The sequence below is a fragment of the Hesperophylax consimilis genome, chromosome 17, assembly GCF_061612785.1.
Source record: "Hesperophylax consimilis isolate HC1 chromosome 17, BYU_Hcon_1.0, whole genome shotgun sequence".
In the NCBI taxonomy this organism is placed as follows: Eukaryota; Metazoa; Arthropoda; class Insecta; order Trichoptera; family Limnephilidae; genus Hesperophylax; species Hesperophylax consimilis.
This window is the reverse complement of record NC_142852.1, coordinates 20,641,413-20,668,636: the sequence shown is the minus strand read 5'-3', so window position 1 is coordinate 20,668,636 and position 27,224 is coordinate 20,641,413. Positions and strand designations below refer to the sequence as shown.

The 27,224-nt window shown below is 36.0% G+C and overlaps 1 protein-coding gene and 1 long non-coding RNA gene across 2 annotated transcripts in view; one reads left to right on the top strand and one right to left on the bottom strand.

Moving 5' to 3' along the window:
- Positions 1-1,599: 1,599 nt before the first annotated feature.
- Positions 1,600-3,515, bottom strand: LOC149416187 (uncharacterized). Its single transcript, XR_016303658.1, has 4 exons — positions 3,418-3,515; positions 3,030-3,188; positions 2,753-2,822; positions 1,600-1,626 (listed from the first exon to the last, which is right to left on the bottom strand). It is a non-coding gene; the product is annotated as an uncharacterized LOC149416187 (long non-coding RNA).
- A 4,622-nt stretch (positions 3,516-8,137) lies between these two features.
- LOC149416186 (uncharacterized) overlaps positions 8,138-27,224 on the top strand; it is a 35,657-nt gene continuing 16,570 nt past the window's right edge. Inside the window, exons 1-3 of the mRNA XM_089641906.1 lie at positions 8,138-8,443; positions 9,677-9,826; positions 11,177-11,530. Of these exons, the coding sequence (XP_089498032.1) occupies positions 8,293-8,443; positions 9,677-9,826; positions 11,177-11,530 (655 nt within the window). The 5' untranslated portion in view covers positions 8,138-8,292. The remainder of the gene's footprint in view (positions 8,444-9,676; positions 9,827-11,176; positions 11,531-27,224) is intronic.

Sequence of the window (27,224 nt, the reverse complement as noted above, 5' to 3'; positions counted from 1 at the left end):
GAGCAGTAGAGTAATTTAATTGACTCAATGTTTTGAAAAGTCCTTGTTTTACGCATTACAAAACCTAGAATTTGCATGGCCTTATTGGAAATTGTTTCACAGTGACGATCAAAGGTAAGTTTTCTGTCAAAAATAACACCAAGGTCTTTGATAAATGGTACTAATGCAATTTCATTATTGTTAATTGAATACGATATGGTTATTGGAGTCCGTGAACGGTAAAAACACATGTGGAAACACTTTTTTACGTTTAGGAATAATTTGTTTATTTCACACCAGCTAGCAAGTCTATCTATATTATGCTGAAGGATAAGTGCATCATTTAAACATTTTATAATCTTAAAAAGCTTTAGGTCATCTGCAAATAGAATGAATTTGACATTTTCGAAACATAAAGATAAATCATTTATAAACAATACGAAGAGAAGTGGGCCCAGATGAGAGCCTTGAGGAACTCCATATTGTAAAGTTATCGAATTTTCTGTGCTTGCCCCCCTGATGTGGGTTAAATTTCCTTTGACTGCTGCAGATAGGCAAAAAGCCAAACAAATATTTGAGCAGTCCGGTGATCCTTTCCCTGGTACTATAGTAGCAATTGACTGCACTCGTATAGCTATCGTTGGTACTGCAGTACAGGAATATATGTACTGCAATCATCACGGGAATCGCTCCTTAAACGTGCAAATGGTGAGCTCTTCATAATATGCACAAGAAAGTCATATTATAATAAAAAATGAACATTTCTGATTTGTGATCCGAACTTGGTTACCTTGGATGTAAATGCAAAGTGATGAAGCTGCGTTCCTTGTGTTATGGAACTCCGGCATGAAATAGGAAAACTCATAGCTCATAGGTATAAATAATTCATGACATGTAGTACATAATAAACAATTTATTGACAACACATAATTATAAATAATTTTTCAACAAAAACAAGTACACAACAAATAATATTGCGTCGCATTAATTCGTAGAATGCGTAACTCCCAAATGTAAAATTTTACAGGAGGCACAAAAAACCTCGTAGTGAAAAAAAATGAAAGACGGCTTATTCTTTTTATTTATGTTTCGAACATATAATATATTTGGAAATTTATTTTCAATCATTAAACTTTTGTAAGTTAAGGCTTTCTATTTCAAATCGGAGTGACGAAGTTTACGTAAAAACCGAGAATGGAGATACGCATTTTACAAAAGATACATACTTTTCTGAGAACAGTTTTATGAACAACCTAGCGGAAAATTTGGGAGATAGGAATTTTACATTTACAAAATAAAACACAACAATGTATGTGTATGTCTAGGCAGTCTATTTAGATGCATTTTAATGATTTTAATGATGCGGAAGGTTATCGTTAAAGGAGTGTTAATCCTTTTCTGATGTCTGTTTTAAGTCTTGTAAATGCTGGTACTTTTCCTTCCTTAAGGGATTAAATCTGACTCTCAAGTGAAATCTTCAAACTCTGGAGATCATTACAGATTCGGCGACGGTTTTGTGCTGGGTGAGATCTACACTGACCGGGAGTAGTCGTGTCAGAGATGATCGTTAAGTGACGCTTGGAGTTGATGAAGGTGAAGGAGATTGTAGAAGAATTTGATCTGACATTGTCGATCACCCTTGTTGTCCTGTAGAAATAAAACTGATGTACTTACTAGGGTTTGCAAGACCCGGGCAAAGAGTAGCCATGACAGGAAACGTTGTGAAAGAGACTCCTCAGAGTGTGAAGATAGGTGGGAGAGACTTGAAAGTGGAACTGGTGAGCAAACATGTGCTTTAAGCGTAGAAACTCTTCATGCTCAGCATCACTTTGGAGTAAAGTGAACGCTTCATCTTGCCCGGCTGGTCGATCCCGAGGCGAGAAGAAAGGACGTCGATAGATGCGTGCGTTCCTGCGTACAATGGAGGACAATTGACCCTCCACCATCATCCCATGAAGCGGGTAATCTTAATGTTGTGACAACCTGGAGTCGCTTGGCAGTTGATGTTACTCATTTTGGTAGGAAATGTTTACTCACATTTATCGATTGCGGTCCAAGTAGATTTGCCGTGTGGCGGGAAATCGAGTTAGATAATGCAGCTTCGATTATCAGACATTTGGAAGAAGTGTTTCGGGAAAGAGGCCCGCCCAAAGTAGTTCTCATGGACAATGGTACTGCATTTTGTTCCTACAGTGTTACAGATAAGTGTAAGAGATGGAATGTTCGTCAAAGATTTTGCGCCTCATACCGACCAGCTGGAAACGGTATAGTTGAACGACAAACAATAAAGAGAACTGCAGCCAGAAGTGGAAGCGATCCCCTGCAGGCAATGTTTCGGTACAATCTTTGGCTGCAAAAAGTCAGGATGATCGAGGTATTGCGCTGTCTAGTATAGTTCACACTTCACACTCGTGGAGACACCCTTCTGCGCAAGTGAATATAGAAGAGGAAGTATTGACTGAGCTCTAAGTGGGCAATCTTCTTGCGGTTAAACCAGTAGATGGGAGATGCACATCGTGCAAGGAAGGGTGACAAGACTTACTTCAGTCAACAACATCGAAGTAGATGGCATACCAAGACATGTGCTTGACCCGCGGAAGATGCCTGACAGAGAACGGACTGTGTCTGAGGAGAGACGAGATGGAATTGCCGCACGTTCCACCGTGCCAAAGGTATCTTGTGTTTAACCGCTATGCATTTCGACACACAATATCAGTTGTGTACTTGTTAAACATGATATAGCACCATAAAACATAAATAAACCAGGTGTTACCAGTGTGCAGGTGGTCTCTCAGCATTTTGGCAACCTTGGTCCTCATGTTAGATTTGAATGTGGTCCACACCTGAAACGAATATTTCATTACAAAACAAATCAAACGCACTACCTACACATTGTCGAACAGGCACTATTCAAAGTTTTTTTTTTTTTTTTTTTTTTTTTTTTTTTCTTTATTCATGAAATATTAATGTGTACAGTTTTTACATGCTTTTCGACTACCACACTAGACACACGCCCGTATTATGGTAGTCGAATGGATAAATAAACTTACTTTTAGCCATTGGATTATAGTCTTGTGTGCACCAGCATTATTTAATTAATCTCCTAGGTTTTAAATGTCGTCTCCATTTTAAAAGATTGGCTCGCCTGTCATGGATCCGCCAGCAGCATTTATCGAATTGTCTTGACCGTGCCACTCTGTTGCTGCACACTGAAATTGAATTTTACGACAATTGATGGCATGTAACTATTACACACTATTCTTAGGTTTCAAACACAATGATGTACACGAAAGATAATAATAAAATAGCTGTCTCACTTTTTAACCTAAAAATGCAATTGTACACAGACATAATACGTTGTTAATTCCGTTTCAGTCTGGGGTGAAAGGCATTTAAATGATATCATGCTTTTACTTACAACATATATCTTTTGCTTACCTCATTTTAAACAATTATGTCAAGTTAATTAGCAAACGAACACGAAAACGGTGACAACATAAATGCGCCCATAAATAAACCACTCTCGGCCGCTTTAGTTTGACATTTGACAGCAAACGTCATTTTAGAAGTGGTGAATCTGTAACAAAGTCATTACTATCCAGCGAGGTAAGTACCTTTTCACAAAACGTAAATCTTCGATAAATGGCTTATTTATGTCATTCATAAATAAAATAAGCAGTTATTAAAATGCATTATAATACAAAGTATTTGTTTTTTTTTTAAGTTTTAGTTGGAAACCTTGCGTCACTTAATTATATTTCACCAATTTGTGTTTTCAATAATCTCTAATAATTTCGTAGATGCTCTTAACCACGCTTCTTTAGGATTTTTTACTAGGTCTCTCCAAAATCGAACTTGTAAGGCTATCAGAAGATCGAGAATCGCTTAATAGTTAAGAAAAGATGTTACAAGCGACGGAATGCTAGCTTTCGCAAACGATAGCAGTCGTTGACGAATGCTATAATTTAGCTTAAGGCTTAAATAACGAGAATCGCCCTCCAGCACTTACCATTTCCGTTTTTCGACAGCTATATAAAAGGTTGGCAAAACTTTTATACAGCTGTCGGAAAACGTTGTGACTCCTCAAATCCAAGATGATAAAATATATACTTAGTTATTAAATCAATCAATGACTGCATTAAACTTCAAGAGGACCTCAATCGTCTTTTTGTCTATTGCGAATTAAACAAACTTGTTATTAACATCGCAAAATGCAATAAGTTAACATTTACACGTAATAAAAATAAAATATCCTTTTCACTTGTACACACACTAAACGGCACACACATCAATGAAGTAAAATATATCAGGGACCTTGGGGTAACACTGGATGTTAAATTAAACTTTATCCAACACACTGATGACATCATTAACAAAGCCAATAAAATGCTGGGATTTATAATTCGCATAGCAAAACCCTTCCACAACATAAATACTGTATATTCCCTTTACACCTCATATATTCGCCCGCACTGGAACATTGTACACCGATCTGAACTCCTTTATACCAAGCCCATATCGAAAGAAGAGAAAGAATTAAAAAAAATGTTTAAAACACATAAATTATAAATCAAACTTACACTTCTCAATTTATACCGAATCCATTAAATTTCATAATTTTAACTCCATCCAAACACGACGTCTAATTTTTGATCAAATCTTAATTCTAAATAATGGTCTGGACTCACCAGAATTTACCAATTTAACCCTAGAAACCTAACCTTCGTCGATTCAACGATTATGCGACACAAAATATGCTGTCCTTTTTTAACGCATGCGCGGATGATCGTGTCGTTCCTTGCCAACTCAGTGCTCGTACAACTCTTACGGGGAGTGGCAGTGTTCGGCGGGTAAGTGCAGTATTTTTTGATATATTACGCGCATAGTCGTCGTTTCAACGAATGGTTAGGATTTGTGTGACTTTTTGGTATATTGTTATTGTCGTGTTTTTTGCAGTTTTTTCGCTATGGCTTCGCAAAAATCGCTGTCTGTTGCAAATATTCAACGTTTATTGACGGAAGAGGACACAAATTCATTCACAACTTGTAACACCTTGGCTCCAAATACGACTGCAAATTCGTACAATGCCAACACACATAAAAAGTAAAATACAAGATATATTATGTGTCAGCACTGAAATTCAAGATCAAAGTGGTCAGTCTACCTCCAGAAATGACCCTGGATCGACAGAGACTGCCAATTTGCGAAAAAGAAAAGTTTGTAGATTATGTCCGTATAAAAAAAGGCGTATGACGAAGACTTATTGCTCAAAGTGCAGCACTGCAATTTGTGGTGAACATAAAATTGATTTTTGCACTAGTTGCGCTTCAAAAAACTAGTTTTTTATTTTTTCACACAAGGGATCGTGATCTTTTAAATTATTTTTGCCAAAGAAAAGAGGCTGTTTTTATTTTTATTTCTTTATTATTAATTTTCTAAGTATGATCTCACTTCTAGTTTTATAAATACCTAGTGCCTTACTAAATAGATTTAAAAACAAATATATTTTCCAATTACATTTAAATAAATAGTTTTGTTTATCAATATAACCTTTGTTTCATATTTTTTGAAAATATTTTTTTTTTTAAATAAGTATTAAATAGATAAAATACTGATGAAAAATTTTTTCGTCGATTCGACGAATGGTTAGGTTTATTAGGGTACACACGAACGTTAGGTGTCTAGGGTTAATAAATCTTCATATTCCTTCTAGATCAACTCGACACTTTGATTTATTTTATCTACCCTCGTGTACAATACCGTCTTCACCATAAGGGCACACGGGGCCCGTGCCCAGGGCCCCCATTCTTAGGGGGCCCGGAAGGACTGACAATTTCTCTCGCGAAACGAGATAATGCGGGCGGTGTGTGCGCATGCGCGCGGAAAAAAATTTGAATGCGATTTTGACCCTTCTGTGTACAGAAATGGTATAAAGAACAAGATCAGAATCGCTTGCGCCAACATCATTGATGATATAGCCACTAGTTTCTTTCACCTGGCAACACCAGAATATTTTAAAATAATTTATCTTTGGAATCGAAATGTCAAATTTGCCGCGATGCAAATCTGATGCGTGATACTTGACGAAAACATCGTAAAACCTATCAATTTATCAAATTAACGCAATTAATGTTATTTTGGTACATATTTTATTGTTCAAGGAATGTGTTTCGGTCAATAAAATATATGATAGCTCAAAATTAATCCACAAAACATTCAATTTAAAATTCAAAGTGGTGCTTTGTTAGGGAAAGGGAAGGGAAGGGGGCCCCATCAGGCCTGACCTGCTTTTTTACTTTCCAAAAGGGCCCCAAATTCATGTGTGCCCAAGGGCCCCAGCCTAGTTTAAGACGGCACTGCTCGTGTAGAACAAACATTCGAAAAAATCCCCAATTCCTCGTATATGTGCACAATATTATACAAAATTTTACAGCATTGACATTTTCGTAAATAACGTAAAGAAATATCGATATGAAGTAATGCGTACGATCGATTGTTAATATAAGAGTATTTAATGTATCGGGAGCATCTCCTATCCTCTTCCTATTTTCCTTTTCCTCTCCCCTTCCTTTGACATCAAATTAATTTCAAGATATTAAAACTTCATTTCCAATGAACTTGAGCATTAGAAACTTCTGTGGCTTGACTTCAGTTAACTTGTATATTTATATTTATCATTGTATATTATTTAAAAGCTGTTTGTTTCTTACAAAATAAATAATAACTCAACCTAACCTTACATTACTTATACTAATCTAAACTAACCCAACCCAACTAAACCTAACCTAATCTAACCTTATCTATCAAATCTAACCTTTAATAACCCAACATAACCTATCCTAACCTTTCTTAGTATTTGCATAGAGTTAATGGTAAAAATTTTAGCCACTGGTTTCAGGAATACCAACAAAAGAAATTGTCATCAACAGAAATTATTCCGGCTGTTATCCCATACAACGAAAGCGAATGATCATTTCACGTAATTAAAAAATTAAATTTTACCAAATGCAATCAATTTCCCTTTAGTAATTAAAGTAAATCAAAAGATTTTATTTAAAAATATTTCGTATTATCCGCGGCCAGAGATTCAGAATAATAACATAAATTTGCATTTGATTTAAATAATCATTTACAAAATGTAAGTATTTCCGATATTCTTTTGAAAGCAGATAAGGTAATACCGGTTTATATTTTGAGAAAGATATTATTACCTATGTGTTATTTATTGAGTTATCCCACGATTTATGGCGATTCTCTCAATTTTCAGTTATTTGTGAAATATTCAAATAAGTATTCAAATTATTTATAGAAAAAAAGATAATTAATTACTTATTCAAAACTGAAAATCGTACTAAACTTGAATATATATTTGCATGTCCTTAATTAAACACTTCAGTTGCCGAACACCAATATAACCACCGAGGAAAATGTTTCTTTGGTAAATCACTAGCTGAAGGATTAATGATAAAAATTTGTTATACGTAAGATTTGTAACAAGGTGTGTGCATCACTTTACTTACATCGCATCTATGGTCTTGGATTGTGGGACCTTTAGGTACCTACACATTGTCATTTTGCTATTGGTCAAATTGACAGCCCTGCAATTTTGACTTGGAGAGTTGCCAAACCTGAGAGAGATAGAATCTGTGAGTTGCATTGGAAGCAATTGGAAGCAGTGGCCATTCTTTGATCACCAGGCGAGATCAGCGGGCATTCCACTTGGCTGAGGTTCTACGAACTCATTCACCAATTTTTGTGCGCATCAGCTTTGCATATGGAGCATTAACCATTTGATTGGTGGAATCGGATGGCATCTGCCGATCCTGATTGGTTAAAAGTGACCCTTTTGGAGACCAGCAGCGTGAGGCTGTTTTGCATTGGACTACGACATTATTTTTTTTGATAAATTATAAACTGGGACAGTTGCTGTGAAGAGCCGGAATCTACTACTTCGCATTAAGAACGAACTGGTATCACACCTTCATTTTACCTATGCAAGCCCTTTGCCAGACAGATTTGATAGTAGGATGCTAGTTAATTTATTTTTTATTATGTCTTTTTTGAGGTTATACATTTTAGTGTTCTTAAATTTTTATTTTTATTTCTAGATAAAAAAATACCCATCCTTACTTTTATTTGTTGCCATTTAATCCAACGGTAGCAAATTCTAATATTGAAAACTGTCAAGAAATATGTTTGAGATATCAGTAACTACAAAACTGTTTCCTCTATTTATTTAAAGATTTCCATTATCACTGTTTCTTTTCAGATATGTTTATTTGAGCTTGAAGCTATCGCTACCACAGCAGCGCCATGGATCTACTAAATCCAGAAAATGTTTCCATCAAGACGGAACCAGGGCCCCAGGAAGAAGACGGTGAAATACTGTATACGGATATAGATGTCGACCTCCCAAATGTAAAGAAGGAATGTTTGCAATATGCGGAGAGTATTCCGTCTGCCAGTAAGTCTCATTTAAAATGCTAAGAATGTAGGACATAAAATTCGGATGTTCTAAATTCACGACCGTTATGAAATGTTCCGACTGGACTAAGCTTGTTCCTCAAGTTTCACCTCAATTTGTGACATTGTTTAAGAAACATGCTTTATTATACATATATTAAAAAAATACACATATATTCATGGAAGAATACATCATTCCATTGACTAAAAACAAACACACTCCGTACTGAAGATGTTTAAGAACAAATGATTTTTCTTTCTTGAAGAATCAGTCCCTGAAGCTGACATTTTCGTATTTCTTATTTTTAATGAAATTCTTGAGTGTGTTATGCAAATGCCCGCTTCTAAGTAGATATATTTAATGGTAAATATTTTCAGGAACCTATTTTTATATTCACCTATTTTGGAGGTTATTCTTATCAATATAATACCAATAAGAGGTGTTATTTTGATATTCAAAGGAAAATGCCATTTTTTAATATAAATGATCGAATGTTTAATTCATTATAAAGAGGAAGATATGCCGTTAATAGTGAAAAATAACATTGGTTAAATGACCACCACGACCACGCCTACAGGACCATATCCTTTTCATGAAATTTTCCATAACCAAATCGCAAAGTGGCTGCCTTATGTCCTCGATAGCCTCACGAATTCCATCTTTGAGGTCTTGAATCGACGCTGGGCTGTTGGAGTAGACCTTCTCTTTCACGTGGCCCCAAAGGAAGAAGTCGCAAGGTGTGAAATCACAAGATCTCGGTGGCCAATTGTGATCACCTCTTCGAGAGATAACACGGTCCGGAAATTTTTCCCGTAAAAGATCAATGGTTTCGTTGCTTGTGTGGCACGTAGCGCTGTCTTGTTGAAAGTAAACGTTGTCCAGATCAATACCATTCAATTCCGGTCATAAAGAATCATTAATTGCTTTAATTTTCAAAATGACACCTTTTATTGGAAAACCTATATATCAGTAGGCAGAATACGATGAATAATTAAAAGGATAAAGGTCACAACTAGGAACCCAGGATCTATTGTCGTCCTGGGGGATACGTCTTTAGTATAATCAAGTCTTCAAATCGTGTTCTTAATCCTGAATTCAGTGATATTTATCTTTTTATTTGTCTCGATCTTGTTCTGTTTCATGTTTTTATTTTATTTAAATCTTTCTACTAACACAAATACGTTTTGATGTACATCAATTATCGATTTAAGTATTGTTGTTTTATTTATCCAGGTAGCTTTAATTTGGAGACAGTTACCATCAAGGCGGATCATGGACCCCGAGAAGATGGAGGGGGATATCCTTACGTGGAGATCGACATTGACCTGCCGGATATAAAAAAGGAATGCTTAGAACGTTTCGACAGAATTACCCACACAGCAGGTAAAACCGATTATTGAGAACACGTCAAACAATTCGTGCTCTCCAATTTTTAACGTTTTTTATGAATTCAAAGTGCTTATGTTATCTGGTATCACTCTGTTCTCTCCGGTATGGTTTAGCAATTTAGGTATATTTTATAGGTTGCATAAATGTGCAACCTGTAAAAAAGGCGTTCACCATCAAGGCGGATCTTGTACCCCGAGAATATGAAGGATGATAAATTTGCGTGGCCTTCGCGATGTTAAAAAAAAAAAACTACTTAGAACGCATTGAAAGCATTTCCCAGACTGCAGATCAAACCACGTTTCTTTGTAAGCTTTAATAATTCCAGCTGCTTGTTTTGAAAAACATGTTATTTATTTGATTTTCTTAAAATTACTGGTTTCGCTTAGTACAAGCATTTTCGGTTCCATGATAAATCAACACACTGACGATTTATCACACATTTTAAAAGTGATATAAAGTCATTAGAAACGAAAAAAAAAACCAACCTAACCTAACCTACTTAACCTTTCCCTTACTTTGCTAAAAAAATCCACGCGTTTTGTGTCGTCTGTGTTTGTTTGTTTGTAGTCGTTCTGTTCCGGTGCTGTGTAGTCAGTACACATCTCAAAATAAGCGATTTAGTATCGGAAAATTATTAATATTCATAGCTAATCGATTATGTTTATTATGTTTTATATCAAAAGTGATAATAATTGTAATTTAATTGCTGAAAACATGAAAAAACCATCGGCAGATGCTAAAGAAACGTGCGAGGGGTCCACATCTAACAACGGTTCGCGGCCGAATGGCTAGCGGCTGGCACAAACACAGCTTTGCGGTCGTAGGTATCGATGGAATAAATCAAAATACAACTGCAGACGTGTGGATGTCTCATGTTCCCGCATAGCGAATTAAAGCGGGACATCAACAGCGTGTCATTTGTTCGCACACTCTTCGGGTATTGGTATCACACGGTTGATTGTATTGGTGTATTTGTTCCGATTTAAAAAAAAAATCTCTGATTTTTAATGCAATTTGAAAAGTATGTAAATTATTATTTTTTAATTCAGAGCATAAATGTATAACGGAGGAATACCTAAAATCTGAACCCAGAATTTATTAGGTTTATAGAGTTATTAAAGTTATTAGAAGCAATGTGTAGTAAATACACACCACAGATAAGGAAAGGTTAGCTTATATCACTTTTAAAATGTGTGTTAAATCGTCAGTGTGTTGATTTATCCCGTCACCATTTTTATTTACATATGTTTAACGAATTTACTAAGCCTATTCACGCAGTACGTAGGTTATAAGACTTGTTGAGCTTCCTATATACGTATTTTATTTTTCCTAATTTGTCGACAGATCTAAAGACGCATCCTGTGGAAAAACCATTATTTTTCTGTTCTCAAAAGAGCCATCTGACGAGCCATACGCCGACTCACAGTGGAGACAAACCTTTTTTATGTACCGAGTGCAACTATTCATGTTCTCGTAAGAGCCATTTGAAGGACCATATATTGACTCACAGTAAGGATAAACCATTTTTATGCTCCGAGTGCAACTATTCATGTTCACAAAAGAAATATCTGACGCACCACATGCTAAATCACAGTGGGGAAAAACCTTTTTTATGTCCCGAGTGCAACTATACAAGTTCTTCAAACAAAAATTTGAAGCGACATATGCTGACCCACAGTGGAGAAAAACCTTTTTCATGTACCGAGTGCAACTATTCATGTTCTCAAAAGAGCTCTCTGACAAGCCACATGCTAACTCACAGTGGAAAAAAACATTTTTCATGTTCCGAGTGCAACTATTCATGTTCTGAAAAGAGCAATCTAAGGAGCCATATGCTGACCCACAGTGGAGAAAAACCTTTTTCTTGTACCGAGTGCAACTATTCAAGTTCTCGAAAGAGCAATCTAAGGAGCCATATGCTGACCCACAGTGGAGAAAAACCTTTTTCATGTCCCGATTGCAACTATTCATGTTCTCATAAGAGCTATCTAAGGAGCCATATGCTGACCCACAGTGGAGAAAAACATTTTTCATGTCCCGATTGCAACTATTCATGTTCTCATAAGAGCCAACTAAGGAGCCATATGCTGACCCACAATGGAGAAAAACCTTTTTCATGTACCGAGTGCAACTATTCATGTTCTCGAAAAAGCACTCTAAGGAGCCATATGCTGACCCACAGTGGAGAAAAACCTTATTCATGTTCCATATGCAACTTTTTATATTCCGAAAAGAACAATCTAAGGCGCCATATGCTGACCCACAGTGGAGAAAAACCGTTTTCATGTTCCATATGCAACTATTCATTTTCTCAAAAGTGCAATCTAAAGAACCATATGCTGACCCACAGTGGAGAAAAACCGTTTTCATGTTCCATATGCAACTATTCATGTTCTCAAAAGAGCAATCTAAAGAACCATATGCTGACCCACAGTGGAGAAAAACCTTTTTCATGTACCGAGTGCAACTATTCAAGTTCTCGAAAGAGCAATCTAAGGAGCCATATGCTGACCCACAGTGGAGAAAAACCTTTTTCATGTCCCGATTGCAACTATTCATGTTCTCAAAAAATATATCTAAGGAACCATATTCTGACCCACAGTGGAGAAAAACCTTTCTCATGTCCCGAGTGCAACTATTCATGTTTACGAAAGAGCCATCTAAGGAGCCATATGCTGACCCACAGTTGAGAAAAACCTTTTTCATGTTCCATATGCAACTATTCATGTTCTCAAAAAAGATATCTAAGGAACCATATGCTGACCCACAGTGGAGAAAAACCTTTTTCATGTTCCATATGCAACTATTCATGTTCTCAAAAAAGATATCCAAGGAAACATATGCTGACCCACAGTGGTGAAAAACCTTGTTCATGTTCCATATGCAACTTTTCATGTTCTACAAAGCGCAATCTAAGTAGTCATATGCTGACCCACACTGGAGAAAAACCTTTCTCATGTCCCGAGTGCAACTATTCATTTTTACGAAAGAGCCATCTAAGGAGCCATATGCTGACCCACAGTGGAGAAAAACCTTTTTCATGTTCCATATGCAACTATTCATGTTCTCAAAAAATATATCTATTCTGACCCACAGTGGAGAAAAACCTTTCTCATGTCCCGAGTGCAACTATTCATGTTTACGAAAGAGCCATCTAAGGAGACATATGCTGACCCACAGTTGAGAAAAACCTTTTTCATGTCCCGAGTGCAACTATTAATGTTCTCAAAGAGCCATCTAAGGCGCCATATGCTGACCCACAGTGGAGAAAAACTTTTTTCATGTTCCATATGCAACTTTTCATGTTCTGAAAAGAGCAAACTAAGGAGACATATGCTGACCCACAGTGGAGAAAAACCTTTTTCATGTACTGAGTGCAACTATTCATGTTCTCGAAAAAGCACTCTAAGTAGCCATATGCTGACCCACAGTGGAGAAAAATCTTTTTCATGTTCCATATGCAACTATTCATGCTCTCAAAAAATAAATCTAAGTAGCCATATGCTGACCCACACTGGAGAAAAACCTTTCTCGTGTCCCGAGTGCTACTATTCATGTTTACGAAAGAGCCATTTAAGGAGCCATATGCTGACCCACAGTGGAGAAAAACCCTTTTTCATGTTCCATATGCAACTATTCATGTTCTAAAAAGAGCAATCTAAGGAGACAAATGCTAACCCACACTGGAGAAAAACCGTTTTCATGTACTGAGTGCAACTATACATGTTCTTCATCAAAAATTTGAAGAGCCATATGCTGACCCACAGTGGAGAAAAACCTTTTTCATGTACTGAGTGCAACTATTCATGTTCTCGAAAAAGCACTCTAAGGAGCCATATGCTGACCCACAGTGGAGAAAAACCTTTTTCATGTTCCATATGCAACTATTCATGCTCTCAAAAAATAAATCTAAGGAACCATATGCTGACCCACAGTGGAGAAAAACCTTTTTCATGTTCCGAGTGCAACTATACATGTTTTTCAAACAAAAATTTAAAGAGATATATGCTGACCCACAGTAGAGAAAAACCATTCTCGTGTTCCATATGCAACTATTCATGTTCTCATAAGAGTAATCTAAGGAACCATATGCTGACCCACAATGGTGAAAAACCTTGTTCATGTTCCATATGCAACTTTTCATGTTCTACAAAGCGCAATCTAAGTAGCCATATGCTGACCCACACTGGATAAAAACCTTTCTCGTGTCCCGAGTGCTACTATTCATGTTTACGAAAGAGCGATTTAAGGAGCCATATGCTGACCCACAGTGGAGAAAAACCCTTTTTCATGTTCCATATGCAACTATTCATGTTCTAAAAAGAGCAATCTAAGGAGACATATGCTGACCCACACTGGAGAAAAATCGTTTTCATGTACTGAGTGCAACTATACATGTTCTTCATCAAAAATTTGAAGAGCCATCTGCTAACCCACAGTGGAGAAAAACCTTTCTCATGTCCTGAGTGCAACTATTCATATTTACGAAAGAGCCTTCTAAGGAGACATATGCTCACCCACAGTTGAGAAAAACCTTGTTCATGTTCCATATGCAACTTTTCATGTTTTACAAAGCGCAAACTAAGTAGCCATATGCTGACCCACAGTGGAGAAAAACCGTTTTTATGTACCGAGTGCAACTTTTCATGTTCTGAAAAGAGCAATCTAAGGCGCCATATGCTGACCCACAGTGGAGAAAAACCGTTTTCATGTTCCATATGCAACTATTCATGTTCTCAAAAGTGCAATCTAAAGAACCATATGCTGACCCACAGTGGAGAAAAACCTTTTTCATGTACCGAGTGCAACTATTCATGTTCTCGAAAGAGCAATCTGACGCGCCACATGATAAATCACAGTGGAGAAAAACCTTTTTCATGTTCAATATGCAACTTTTCATGTTCTGAAAAGAGCAATCTAAGGCGCCATTTGCTGACCCACAGTGGTGAAAACTATTTTTTATGTTCCGATTGCAACTATTCATATTCTCGTAAGAGCCATTTGAAGGACCATATATTGACTCACAGTAAGGATAAACCATTTTTTGCTCCGAGTGCAACTATTCATGTTCTCTTGGCGTTTTGAAGGTCGATTTAATTTTGACGTCTTCCGTATATAGGGCCCTTAAGACTCTTGGATTTGTTTTGAGAGTTTCAAAAAGTACATTTAGGCCGTTGTTATGCCCCTTATATTATATAACCACTAAAGGGACTGGAACACGGTCAAGCGGCTTGATCGCAAGCACGTAGTTTTTTGTCTATGGCACTTTGTGACAAGCATTTTGACCGTGTACCAAAGCTGGCTTGCAAGCATTGCGCAATACTACGTGATGGCTGCGGGGCTTGATGCGAATTTATATTTTTGTGGGAATAGACAAACGAAAATAGACAAATAAATATCATGTATCATAAACAATGATATAAATTGAATAAAATTATTATAAAATAGGTACTTAGTTAGTGTTTTTGTGTTCAATTTGTAGAAATCCATCTAATTTAAAAATTCTGGAAGTATTTTGGTATTTTTTAATAATTATGACAGCGGTTTTCAAGGTCATTAATAATCAAACTGTAGAATAAATAATTTTCTGAATTTTCAATGGAGAAAACATATTTTTTGTATGAATACCGCACAAGAGTATCAACTGCTCCCATCTGGAGCCAGTGAGACTATGACATTCTAAAATATTGATAAACTATTGACATTCTAAAATATTGATACTTATTATTAAAACACATGAATAGAATAGAGCGACAAGACCAGACTGATTTGTTTCCCCTGTGTTTTTAATAAGAGGTCCAACCATCTGTAATAATGATTCGTAAATATGGTCATCCATTCGGAGAAAATGTTTGAAATCATTTGATGCTGTAGCCTGTAATACACTTTGCAAATGCTTATGGGTAAAGCGGTACCTTAACTTGTACCATTCTTGACACCAAATTCGTTTCTTTTTATTATTTTTATTCAAACATAAAGCTAACGTAAGAGCCAAGAACGCTTTGTCTTTGACAGATTCCATTTCGCACTAAATTGACTTTTGACAGTCGAAAGTCGCGAAATGACAGGAAGGCATAGAAGTACATATACATAGATGCATAAATAAACCAATAAAATTTTGACCACCACGAAATCACAGGAAGGCGCGGCCATGCTTGACGGAGAGGCTTGATGCGGGCTGGCAAGCCGCTAAGCATAGACAATAATAGACAACAATAGACAAAAAAACTACGTGCTTGCGATCAAGCCGCTTGACCGTGTCCCAGTCCCTTTAGGATTACATGACTTATTCTGATATGGGAGATATATTTCACCTTTAAAATAATCAATATAAATATTGTTTATTTTAACTCTTTTATATATCGAGACAAATAGACATCTATAATTTTTGCAATCTTTTGTTTATTTTGAATATCTACTTATGTGAGACTTCTTATCATTTTTACCAATGTATCTTATTTTATTATACGCTTTTGCTGTAACATTTTTTTTTTCATTGTATTTTGTTTTCTCTATTGTTTTAATTTTGAAGAATTTATAATAACTGCGATATTCAACTATTAAACTAGAATGTGAAAGTCTATTAGGTGTAATAAATAAATTAACAAATAAATAAACAACACAAAATATTTCTTACTCTTCTAGTGAAGTTTTCACGTTCATAGTGAATTAATTAATTAATTACAGCATCTGTGGTTGAGAGGTAAGACTCTCGACTCGCAATCCGAATCCCGTAATCTGAAGGTCAAACCCGGCGTGCCCAAATAATTTTTTATTTGTTTGTGTTATTTCACAATTAATACATTAAACATAATTTAAAGTGTGTTTGCAACACGTTCCAGAGTGAAATATACTCTCAGTGTCGCCCTGGTGTGAGACAAACATTCCGAATGGAAACGTTATTTCTAAGCTTTTGCCGTGTTTGGTGACCAGATATAAATATCCAGGTACTTTTTTACATTTCTCTTCCCCATCTTCTTCCCCTCGCCAATACCTTCACCCTAGTACTCAGATTGGGGATGCCACAGTCTCGCTGTTCCTGACGGGAGCGGTTGTGCGGTATATAAAAAATATATGTGTTTTATTTTTTTGGCATCCAGAAACACACCAGACCTGACAACAAACTGTCTATTGATAGTGAGAAGTTTGAATGAATATCTTGTTACATCTTGTATACAAACGTACCTACTGGGCGCAGGCGTGTGACATTTTTTTTTTTAACGATATCCTTAGTAAAAATGTATCATTTCATAACGCGCCAGTTCGCTCCATTGCAGAGGGCGGTCGGACCTTTTTAGGTCGGGACGTCAATTTACCGTCTACTGTAATCCATCTTACAAAAATGTCCACCCACGCAGGGTGATTTTTAGTTCTGAGTGCTAAGTGGCATCGTTGTAAATGATGTTGTCAAATCTAGCGTTTTGCTTCACCAAGGGCTCAAACAATACATAAAAATGTACAAATTCGCAAACGGCCATGGGGACGCAATACTATCGACGTAATGCGTGGACGCAGCACGGCCGTCGTTATGTATACAAAATAATATCTACTCGTGATCGGTCACGAGGATACAATACCATCGACGCAGCACTTCCGTCGTTACGTATTCAATATAATAATATCTGTTTTTATATTTAACTTAATTAGTTCAACCTCAAATTGTAATATTTTAATTAATGAGCTTAACTTATTATTATCATTATGTTAAAAATAAAAATATTTTTATTTATATTTCTTAACATCTTTAGTGTTACAATATTTACAACATAATATTTCAATCACTTTTCTGATAAATCAGATGCTTGTGCTTTGGAAAAGACAACTATATATTTTTACAAATATTTATATTGCAAATATTATTACAAAAACTATTAATAACCTTACAAGAAAATACAATAAAAGTAATAAAAACAGGTTATTTATAAATAATACCTAGGAATGATAAGCAGAAATATAATATGTGGAGTTTATTAAACAGAATTGAAAAGTACCTACACGGCACACACGCTCATGTAATCTATTTAAAGAAACACACTGTAAAACCAATTCAAATAAAAATTCTTGTCTTAGAAGAATATGTTCAACATATGTATAATAACATTCTCTCTGATTCTATCTTCAATGTAACCAAAATAAATATAAAAACTCAATTAATAATGTATTAAACGTGTACCAAACTGCATAAAATGTAATGATATATATTATGTAGTATTATGTTATAATAATCTTCTGTTTTAATAATCTCCTGTTATAATAATCTCATGTTATAATAATCTCATATTTTTTTATTGAATAACTTTATATTTTTTAGAAAAAATGAAACAATACTTCTTTTTAAACCTCTTTATATTTATTTAACACAATATTTGGGTTCAATCCAAACCGGTCGACGAAATATAAATTAAAATAAAGTGGTTTAAAACAAAGTATTTGTTTCATTTGTATAATGTCAAGCCACGAAATGTTTGCTTTCTTCGATAAATTTAATATTTTTTAGATAAATTTAAGTATAGTGTTTAAATTTTTAGATGCATTATAGAATAGTATATTGAGGAAATCTGTAATTGGTTTTTCAGTTAGGTAAATTACACATGTATAAATGAACCACATTGTAAACTGTTGATTTCCCTGAAATAAAATAAATAATATCAAACAATAAGAAAAGTTATGAGGTGGTATTAGAGAATTTTAAATTGATTTTTTTTGTAACTGTTATAATTTTTCTCAGATATATCTAGGAGTAATTTATTAAAAAAATTTATACCGTTAAATAGTGATGTTGTGCTGTTGTAGTTCAAACTAGTGGTACGGTTAGTCCTCCAATATAAATAATTATTTTGCCTAAAATTAATTGTGTAATATTATTTTTTCAATGAAATCTTTATGTAATTGAAGTACTTAATGTACGAGTATTTTTGTCATAAATTTTGAGAGGGGGAACTGGGAAACCTTGGAAAACATGTATTGTTGGATAGTAATATGGCTTGTTTAAGATAATTTTTATTAATATTTTTTGAATTGTCGCAAATGGAAGTAGGCATGATTTATATGCACCCCCCCCCCCCACCACAAGCCACGATTCCATATATTGTAGTAGTGTAGAATGTGCAAGTGCAAAATAAATATCTTTATGTATTTTTAATGATACAGAATTTCTAAGTCGAAAAAATATAAAGATGAGTTTTCTCATTCTGTCTACTGTGGAGTTTATTTGACTTTTCCATTTGATGTTATTATCGATAATTATTCCAAGATGTTCACACCCTAAGCACCCTGATCAAGTTTCTGAAGGAATCGCTTAGGTACCTGCTCACGCATTTAGTTCGAGTTGAATCCTGCAATCATACATAAAGATAGCAGTCAATAAAAATATGCGTTAAGAAAATTAAGATTACGTTTTATTTTTATTTTTATAGTGAATTCCTCACAAGAGTCCCATCTGCTCCAGTCTGGAGCCAGTGAGACTATAGCATCCCCAATTGGGGTATATTGTGAGGCTGTAGGTAAGTGGGGAAGGGGAAGCGATGGGCAAGAGAAAGGTGGGGAAGACAAAGGTGGGAAAGTACCTGACTATTCAGATATAGTCACTAAACACGGCTAAAGCCACTTGGAGCAAGGTTTTAATTCTGAATGGTGGTCTTACACCCGGGCGATACTGGAAGTAACTTCCACTCTGTTGGTAATTCTCAGTCGAAGTATATTACAGTAAATATGACCGAATCGGATAGGGACACATTATCTCAGTTGGTAGAGTCACGGCCTGGAAAACCAAAGGTCCTGGGTTCGAGTCCCAAATGTGGCAGTGCCTTTTTCAGATTTTTTCCGTTTCAGATGTTCGATTGAGTTTCGCTAATATTGTCTTCATAATACCTTATCTAGATCGGCCACGGGTTCGCAATACTATCGATGTAATGCGTGGATACAGCACTACCATCGATATGTATTAAAAATAATATCTATTCGTGAACGGACGCAATACTACCAACGTAATGCGTGCACGCAGCACGATCGTCGTTACGCATTAAAAACCACGCAGGATGCTTCTTAGTTCTGAGTGTCAAGCGGCATCGTTGTAGATTAACCCAATGTTGCCAAATCAAATGATTTACTCAACCAAACGCTCAAATAATATACAACAATGTACTTGCGAATGGCCACGGGGACGCAGTACTATCGATGTAATGCGTGGACGCAGCACGATCGTCGTTATGCATTAAAAACCACGCAGGACGCTTCTTAGTTTTGAGTGTCAAGCGGCACCGTTGTAAATTAACCCAATGTTGCCAAATCTGATGATTTACTCAACCAAACGTTCAAATAATACATAACAATGCACTCGTGAATGGCCACGGGGACGCAGTACTATCGAAGTAATGCGTGGACGCAGCAAAACCGTCGTTATGTATTCATAATAATATTTCAGCGTGATCGGCCATGGGGACGCAATACTATCGACGTAATGTGTGGATGCAGTACGACCGTCGATATGGATATAAAATAATATCTACTCGTAATCGGTCTCGAGGACGCAATACTATCGACGTAATGCGTAGACGCCGCACGATCTTCGTTATGTATCGAAAATTGTATTACTTCGTGGACGCGGCAAGATTGTAGAAATGAATCAAAACATACACTGCTCGATATATACATCGTGTAGCGAACCTGTCGGCAAAATGTCAAACGTTCAATATTCGTTTCCAGACATTCTGAGAGATTTTTTGCTTCTACAAAAATTTTTGCCATACGATTCTACATGGGGTAAGCATTAAGGCGGGTCACGATTGTATGGGGGAAAAAAACTTGTTTTCGTTTGTCTGTTAGTGATAAAAGGGTGTTAAATGAAGATGTAAAATCACATAATTTTTTTAATAATATTTGGATATCATCTTCTTCCTCCGGATTGAGTTTGAAATTTCACAAAATAGAGAAATACCCACCCTTGTTAAATCTCTAAAAAATATTAGATAAACAATTAAAATGAACTTTTTTTCAATAAAACACAAATTAGAGAGAATATTCTGACTTATTTTAAAAAAAAATATATGATTATAATTAACATTATCTCAAGACAGTGCATTCAAATACTAGCAAAATCCTTCTTACTCTCAAATTTCGGCATTATTTTGCGAGACTCAATCTTTGCCTTAATAAGACCTTCTCTTGCAGACTTCGTACATAAAGTAGTCGAGGCTTCAGTAGTAGTCTTTACAGCTCTTTCAACTGCTTGAGTATGACATGGCAGACGCAGAAGAGGCAATTTACCTTCTCCCCCCTGTGCTACAAATAATTGAAGATCTTCATCCGATATATTCTTCAGTATTGGGGGTTCGGTTACATTTTGCTGCCAATTAATAAGGTCGTAGTAATATGATGCATCGAAGTTTATGTTTGGAAGTTGGAACAGCCTTGTTTTACTTATTGAGGGTCAGTGAACATTGCGAGTAGTAAATTTTCGGGATGTGCGAAGTAACTGTTTCTTTCTATGACTGGATCAATTATAGTTTTTAGTTCAGGGGATAAGTATCTAGACGCTGAAATTAGCTGCCATAGGTGACGTGCTCCATCTTTACAGGTGGGATGAGTTTTAATACTGAACCAAGTCGGAGCATAAACTTTAACAACGTACGTTGCTAAAATAATAAGATTCTCTGTAGGAGCTTCCGTTGCAACATAAAGACGAAGAATTCGGTTAGCACGCGTAAGTCATCTGGCATGAGACATTTTTCCAGGAGATTTGTGGCCTAAATCTTCACGTAATTCCCCCACCGTAACTGCAGATACGATTTTATACAAATATGACTGATCTGTACTTAGGTCTTTAGTTAATAATTCAGGCAACTCTCCGTCAATTTTCTGAAAATGAACAATAGGCTTTTTTTCACAGTTTTCTAAAGCTAGTCCTATTGTCCCTGAATATGTTTGAGGTCCAGATGTCTTACCGTCAAGATGTGTGAACAAATGACGAAATGGTAACTCGTTCATGTGAAGCAAGCAAATTATCCATTGCAATCGTTTATCCAAACGTTTTTCAAGCAAACGTATTATACCTCCATGTTTTCCAACGTTCACGTTCGTTCCGTCACATCGAATAGCCATTAATGGTTCAAATGGTATTTCTTTAAAAAATAATCGACAATTGTTCTTTCTATAACTTTCGACGTGCCAGAGTTTGGTGCAATATAACCCAAATATATTGAGTCTGGCTCTTTTATCATTGAAATATGCTCTTCAATGATTAGTTCTCTGTAATGCCTTCCCCCCTTTTTCCCTGATAATTAATGTTTTATCTTTCCGGCCATCAAAATATAATGCGGGTATTTGTAAAACTATGTGTTGTGCCTTAATATTTTCCCTTGTTTTTTTTTCGTTCTCTGCGATGTTTACTTTTGTCAATAACTGGAATATTAGACTTGATGTCATACAGAACTGCTGAGGCAATGGCTGCCGCTGCTCTATCCGAAACTCCATATCTATCACAAGTTTTCGACAGTGTAGAATAATCAATAGTGACCGCAGCCTGCTTCTGAGGCATTTGAGATACAACATTTGGTTTGAAAACATCATTACAATCGGATTCATTTGATGCAGAAGACGTGGAAATATCGATTAGAGAGGTAGTTGGCTTACCTGTGCTTTCCCTTTTAGACGTACGCAAGGATTTTTGCTTCAGAAGTTTTCTTTTCAACGCAGTTTTCATTCGTTTTGTTGTAGCGGTATCCACATTTCCTATTATCATTTTTCGTGTAGTACGTTGGTCACTAATGAAACTCTGTTCATTTACAGGTATTTTTTTATCTTTAGGACAGTCACATTTACTGAAATCTTTGCATTTGCAAGACGAAATATCAAACAGCACTTTACTTCTGCGACGGAATTCCTCCATTTTTTTCTCCGGTATTTTAGGATGTGACTTAAGAAGGTTTTTGCATTTAAAATGATATGACCTCAACATGCGTGCTACTCGCGAGTGTGTAACGATGGGAATAGAAGCCTTTCTCCATATTTCTTCAATTCGTGCTGTCACAGTACACTCTATTTGCTGAAATTTGGGTTCTAGTTTGGTCTCTTGATTTAATTTTATTTGATGCCTGGTCCACTCAAAAAACTTCATAACATCACAATAAGTTGGTAAAACATTGTCTTTAACGTCGCAAATTTCACCAAATATGGGACTTTTAACGCATTCCGAGTACGTTCCATTGCGAAAACTTGTGCAACGCGACCTACCGCTTAAAGAGCCGTAGCGATACTGACTCCAAACTCCGACGTCGGTTGCGCAGAGTCGCTGCGCTTAGTGCAATCGGTGCATCCCCCGCCCTCACCTCGAGCCACTTATAATCAAAACTCGGATTTTTTGTAAATGAATTCGTAAATACGTACCATATTTGCCATAGAATATTACAAAAAATATAGTATAAAGGATTCGTAGTAACTTTTATATACACTAGAAAATACCTCTAAAAATGAAAATTTTCAAAACTTTTAATTGAATCCGGAGGAAGAAGATCGAATCAGAAAATTAAAAAAAAATTAATAATTTTTATTCGTCGGTTTGAACCCATTTGGCACCCTTTTATCGCTAACAGAATCTAAAATTATCATTTTTTTTTAAATGACCCACCTTAGACTAAGCATCGTTCTGGCCAATTTTGACGTCAAAACATTGTAGCGTCCGTATATCGGACGCTGTAAGTCGGTGGACGCTGCAATGCTATGGAGTTTTTAGGGGTCGGACGCAACAAATGTAGCGGGATATATATATATGTATATATGTTACAGTCATAGCCACTGCTTCTGCCAGTTCCGTCAGAACCTTTCTCAGGGTTTGTTAAAATAATTAGATACATGGAAGAGGGAGAAAGAACATCAAATATGGTGGGGAGAGGGAAGTAGGATCGAAATTGGGGTTACAATTGGATGTAGGGAAGAGGAGCATGTTTCAAATTGGACTATTCGATAAATGTAATTGTTTGTATAAAAAATTCGTTTTAAAATAAATAAATTATACAGATTGGTGTATACTTTATTTAAACACTATATGTTCCCTTTACACCTCATATATTCGCCCGCACCTGGAACACTGTATCTGGAATCCTTTATACCAAGCCCATATCGACAGAATAGAAAGAATTAAAAAAAAATTATAAACTAAACTTACACTTCTCAAATTATACCGAATCCATTAAACTTCATAATTTTAACTCCCTCCAAACACGACGTCTAATTTTTGATCAAATCTTATTGTTTAAAATCCTAAATAATGGTCTGGATCTGATTTATTTTATCTCCCCTCTTGTGGAACAAATATTCGAAAAAATTCCACAATTCCTCGTATATGTGCACAATATAATACAAAATTTTAAAGCATTGACATTTTTGGTAATAACCTAAGGAAATATCGATATGAAGTAATGCGTACGATCGATTATTAATATGAGAGTATGGAATGTATCGGGAGCATCTCCTATCCTCTTCCTATTTTCCTCTTCCTCTCCCCTTCCTTTTACACCGAATTAATTTTAAGATATTAAAACTTCATTTCCAATGAACTTTAGCATAAGAAACTTCTGTGGCTTGACTTCAGTTAACTTGTATATTTATATCTTTCATTGTATATTATATAAAAGCTGTTTGTTTCTTACAAAATAAATAAATAAGGCGGTTATTACACGTCCACTTCGGAGCGACGGTACAGCGCGCGGTAAAGTGCGCAAGTAAGCTTTCTAGTGGCCCCTGAACGGTACCCTGCGCGGTATCGACGCTGCGAAATGTATTCGTGGATGAACGTCATGATTGGCTGGATTTCACGATAACTCAACACAATTGCAATACAACACATTTTAAAAAAGTAACCTGTAAACCTAACCCATTTAACTTTGTTTTAGTTAAATCACTTTTAAAATGTGTGTTGAGATGTCCGTTTACTGATTTCTTACATTTTAAAGCTATTCCCGTGTATTATTCAAAAAAAAATCATTGCGGTGTCATCATTCAATTCATGTTTTCCATGCTGTTGTGTTATTTCATAATTTTTTTCAATGAGTTATCGTATTTAACATGTTGATGTTGATGAACATCTAACTTTATTGATAGTGCCAATATCATTCAATTTGTTAATTAATTTGGTTGTGAAATATTATCAAAAGCTCTTCGCTAAATTTAATTTGGGAGGCGGGAATGCGTACCGCCGCCGTGGGAACCGTTTATAGGATAACCAATACCCCTGCCGTAATAGGTCACCCCAAGTGTTTCGCTACGTTTGTTGATTTAGCAGCGGTGCCCGGGTTCATGGGGTGAGGATTGTTTAGGTCTTGGCAACGCATGCGTTTGCCCACCTGCTGTGTGGCCGGCCGGGCACGTGTTCGCACGTGTCGATTCGATTTCAACTCGAATGATGACTCATACTTGAACAACAATATTGGAGAAAATTAAATCAAAAATTTTAATTACGTACCCTCTCCTCCTGCTGTGTAAAAGATATCTAAAATATCTCAATTATTTTCATTAAGGTGTAAAAGATATCTAAGATATCTCAGTTTTTTTATTAAGGTGTGAAAGATATCTAAGATATCTCAGTTATTTTCATTAAGGTGTGAAAAATATCTAAGATATCTCAGTTATTTTCTTTAAGATGTGTAAGATATCTAAGATATCTCAGTTATTTTCATTAAGATATCTGCGATATCTGAGTTATCTGAGTAAGATATCTGAGATATCTAAGTTATTTTAATTAAGGTGTGTAAGATATATATTTTTTTTTTGTGTGTAACATGAATTTTATGTGGAAACTTCACTGGTTAATGCAAACATGTTATTATTTATATAAAGTTGTAGAACTGTTTGTTTCTCCAATAAATTAAAATAAAAAATATTTGTAAAAGGGTTTTAATTAAATTTAAAACTCTCGACTCCGATTGTAGACGGGCTTTCAAATTTAGTTGCTCAACTAAAAATCAACTCTGTTGAGAGGGTGTCGATAAATTTCAAGTGTCATTCAACAGAGAGTTGATCAACTAAATTTAAAACGTCTGAATGCGGCATTATAAGCCTATTTGATTTATTTAATGTCAAACCGCACAAGAGTCCCAGATGCTCCCAACCGTCTTTAGCCATTGTGACTATGGCATCCCCAATTGTGGTATATTGTGAGGCTGAAGGCAGGGGGAGGGGAAGAGGTAGACGGGGAAGTACCTGGCCATTCAGATCTGGTCACCAAACACGTTCAAAGCCATTTCAAGCAACGTTTCATTTCTGAATGGTGGTCTCACACCAGGGCGATACTAAAAGTATATTCTACTCTTGTCATTCAACAGATGATCAACTAAAATTGAAACATCTGAACAAGACATAAACACCCGATTTATTTTAGTTTGCGGTCAAAGTAAATTTTTTGCTTGTTCAAACAGAGAGTTAAAGTTGAGAGCAATAACAACAATTAAAACCATATAAATACATCTACTATTTATTGCCACTCACTGCATCCCCCAGTGGCGGATCCAGGGGGGGGGTCACGGTGGTCATGACCCCCCCTGGGCCCCAGCCCAGGGGGGGTCATGACTACCTAGGTCCTGGGCCCATCCAGGACCTAGGTGGACCACTAATTAAAATTGTTAAACATAATGTTTTTTTATATTTTTTGTCACAATATAAATTTTATTTAAGTACTTTCAATATTTAATTAATTTAATATAATACTTTGTTTGACGGCAAACGCATTATTCGGGAACGAACGCATCGAAAATTCGAATGTTACCGCGTCACCGCGCACCGCCACCGGCGCGCGCTTCGGCCGCCACCTTTCATATTATTATGACACATTTCGTGTAACCACGTGTGACGCTTGCCCGCGCTTTGTTTCGACTAACGTCTAGCGTCTAGCAAAACCTAACCTCAATCGGAACGACTAAACTTTATTAATAAAGTGTTTACTTTTATTTGTTTACTAAGTTAAAAAAAATAAGTTCCAATATAAGTAATAGTGTTCTTAAAAATTGTTGCTGCAAATTCAATTCATTACAAGAAATGGTAAGTAATCTAATCAGTTTCTTCATTATGCCAGTGTATGTGTGTTTAAACTCAAATGTTATTTGTTAATGTTCTAAGGCTGGGGTTAGACTCGTAAGTTTTTTTCCTGTAAATCGCTCTTGAAGGCGAGTTTGGCCAAATTCCCAATGTAAACGACACCAAAAGTCACTTAACGTAATTTTAGTAAGTTTCAGAACTTATTCTTTCGGAAGTTTTTTGACAGGTCTGGACAGGTCTAACGCGCCCGCGCGAATTACCAGCCTTCCTATACTTCCTAAAGCAATTCTTAAGGCGAGACACAACCTCGTTCATCGAGGTTTTGCCCAAGGCTAACATTTTAATTTATTTCGGCGAAATTATAATT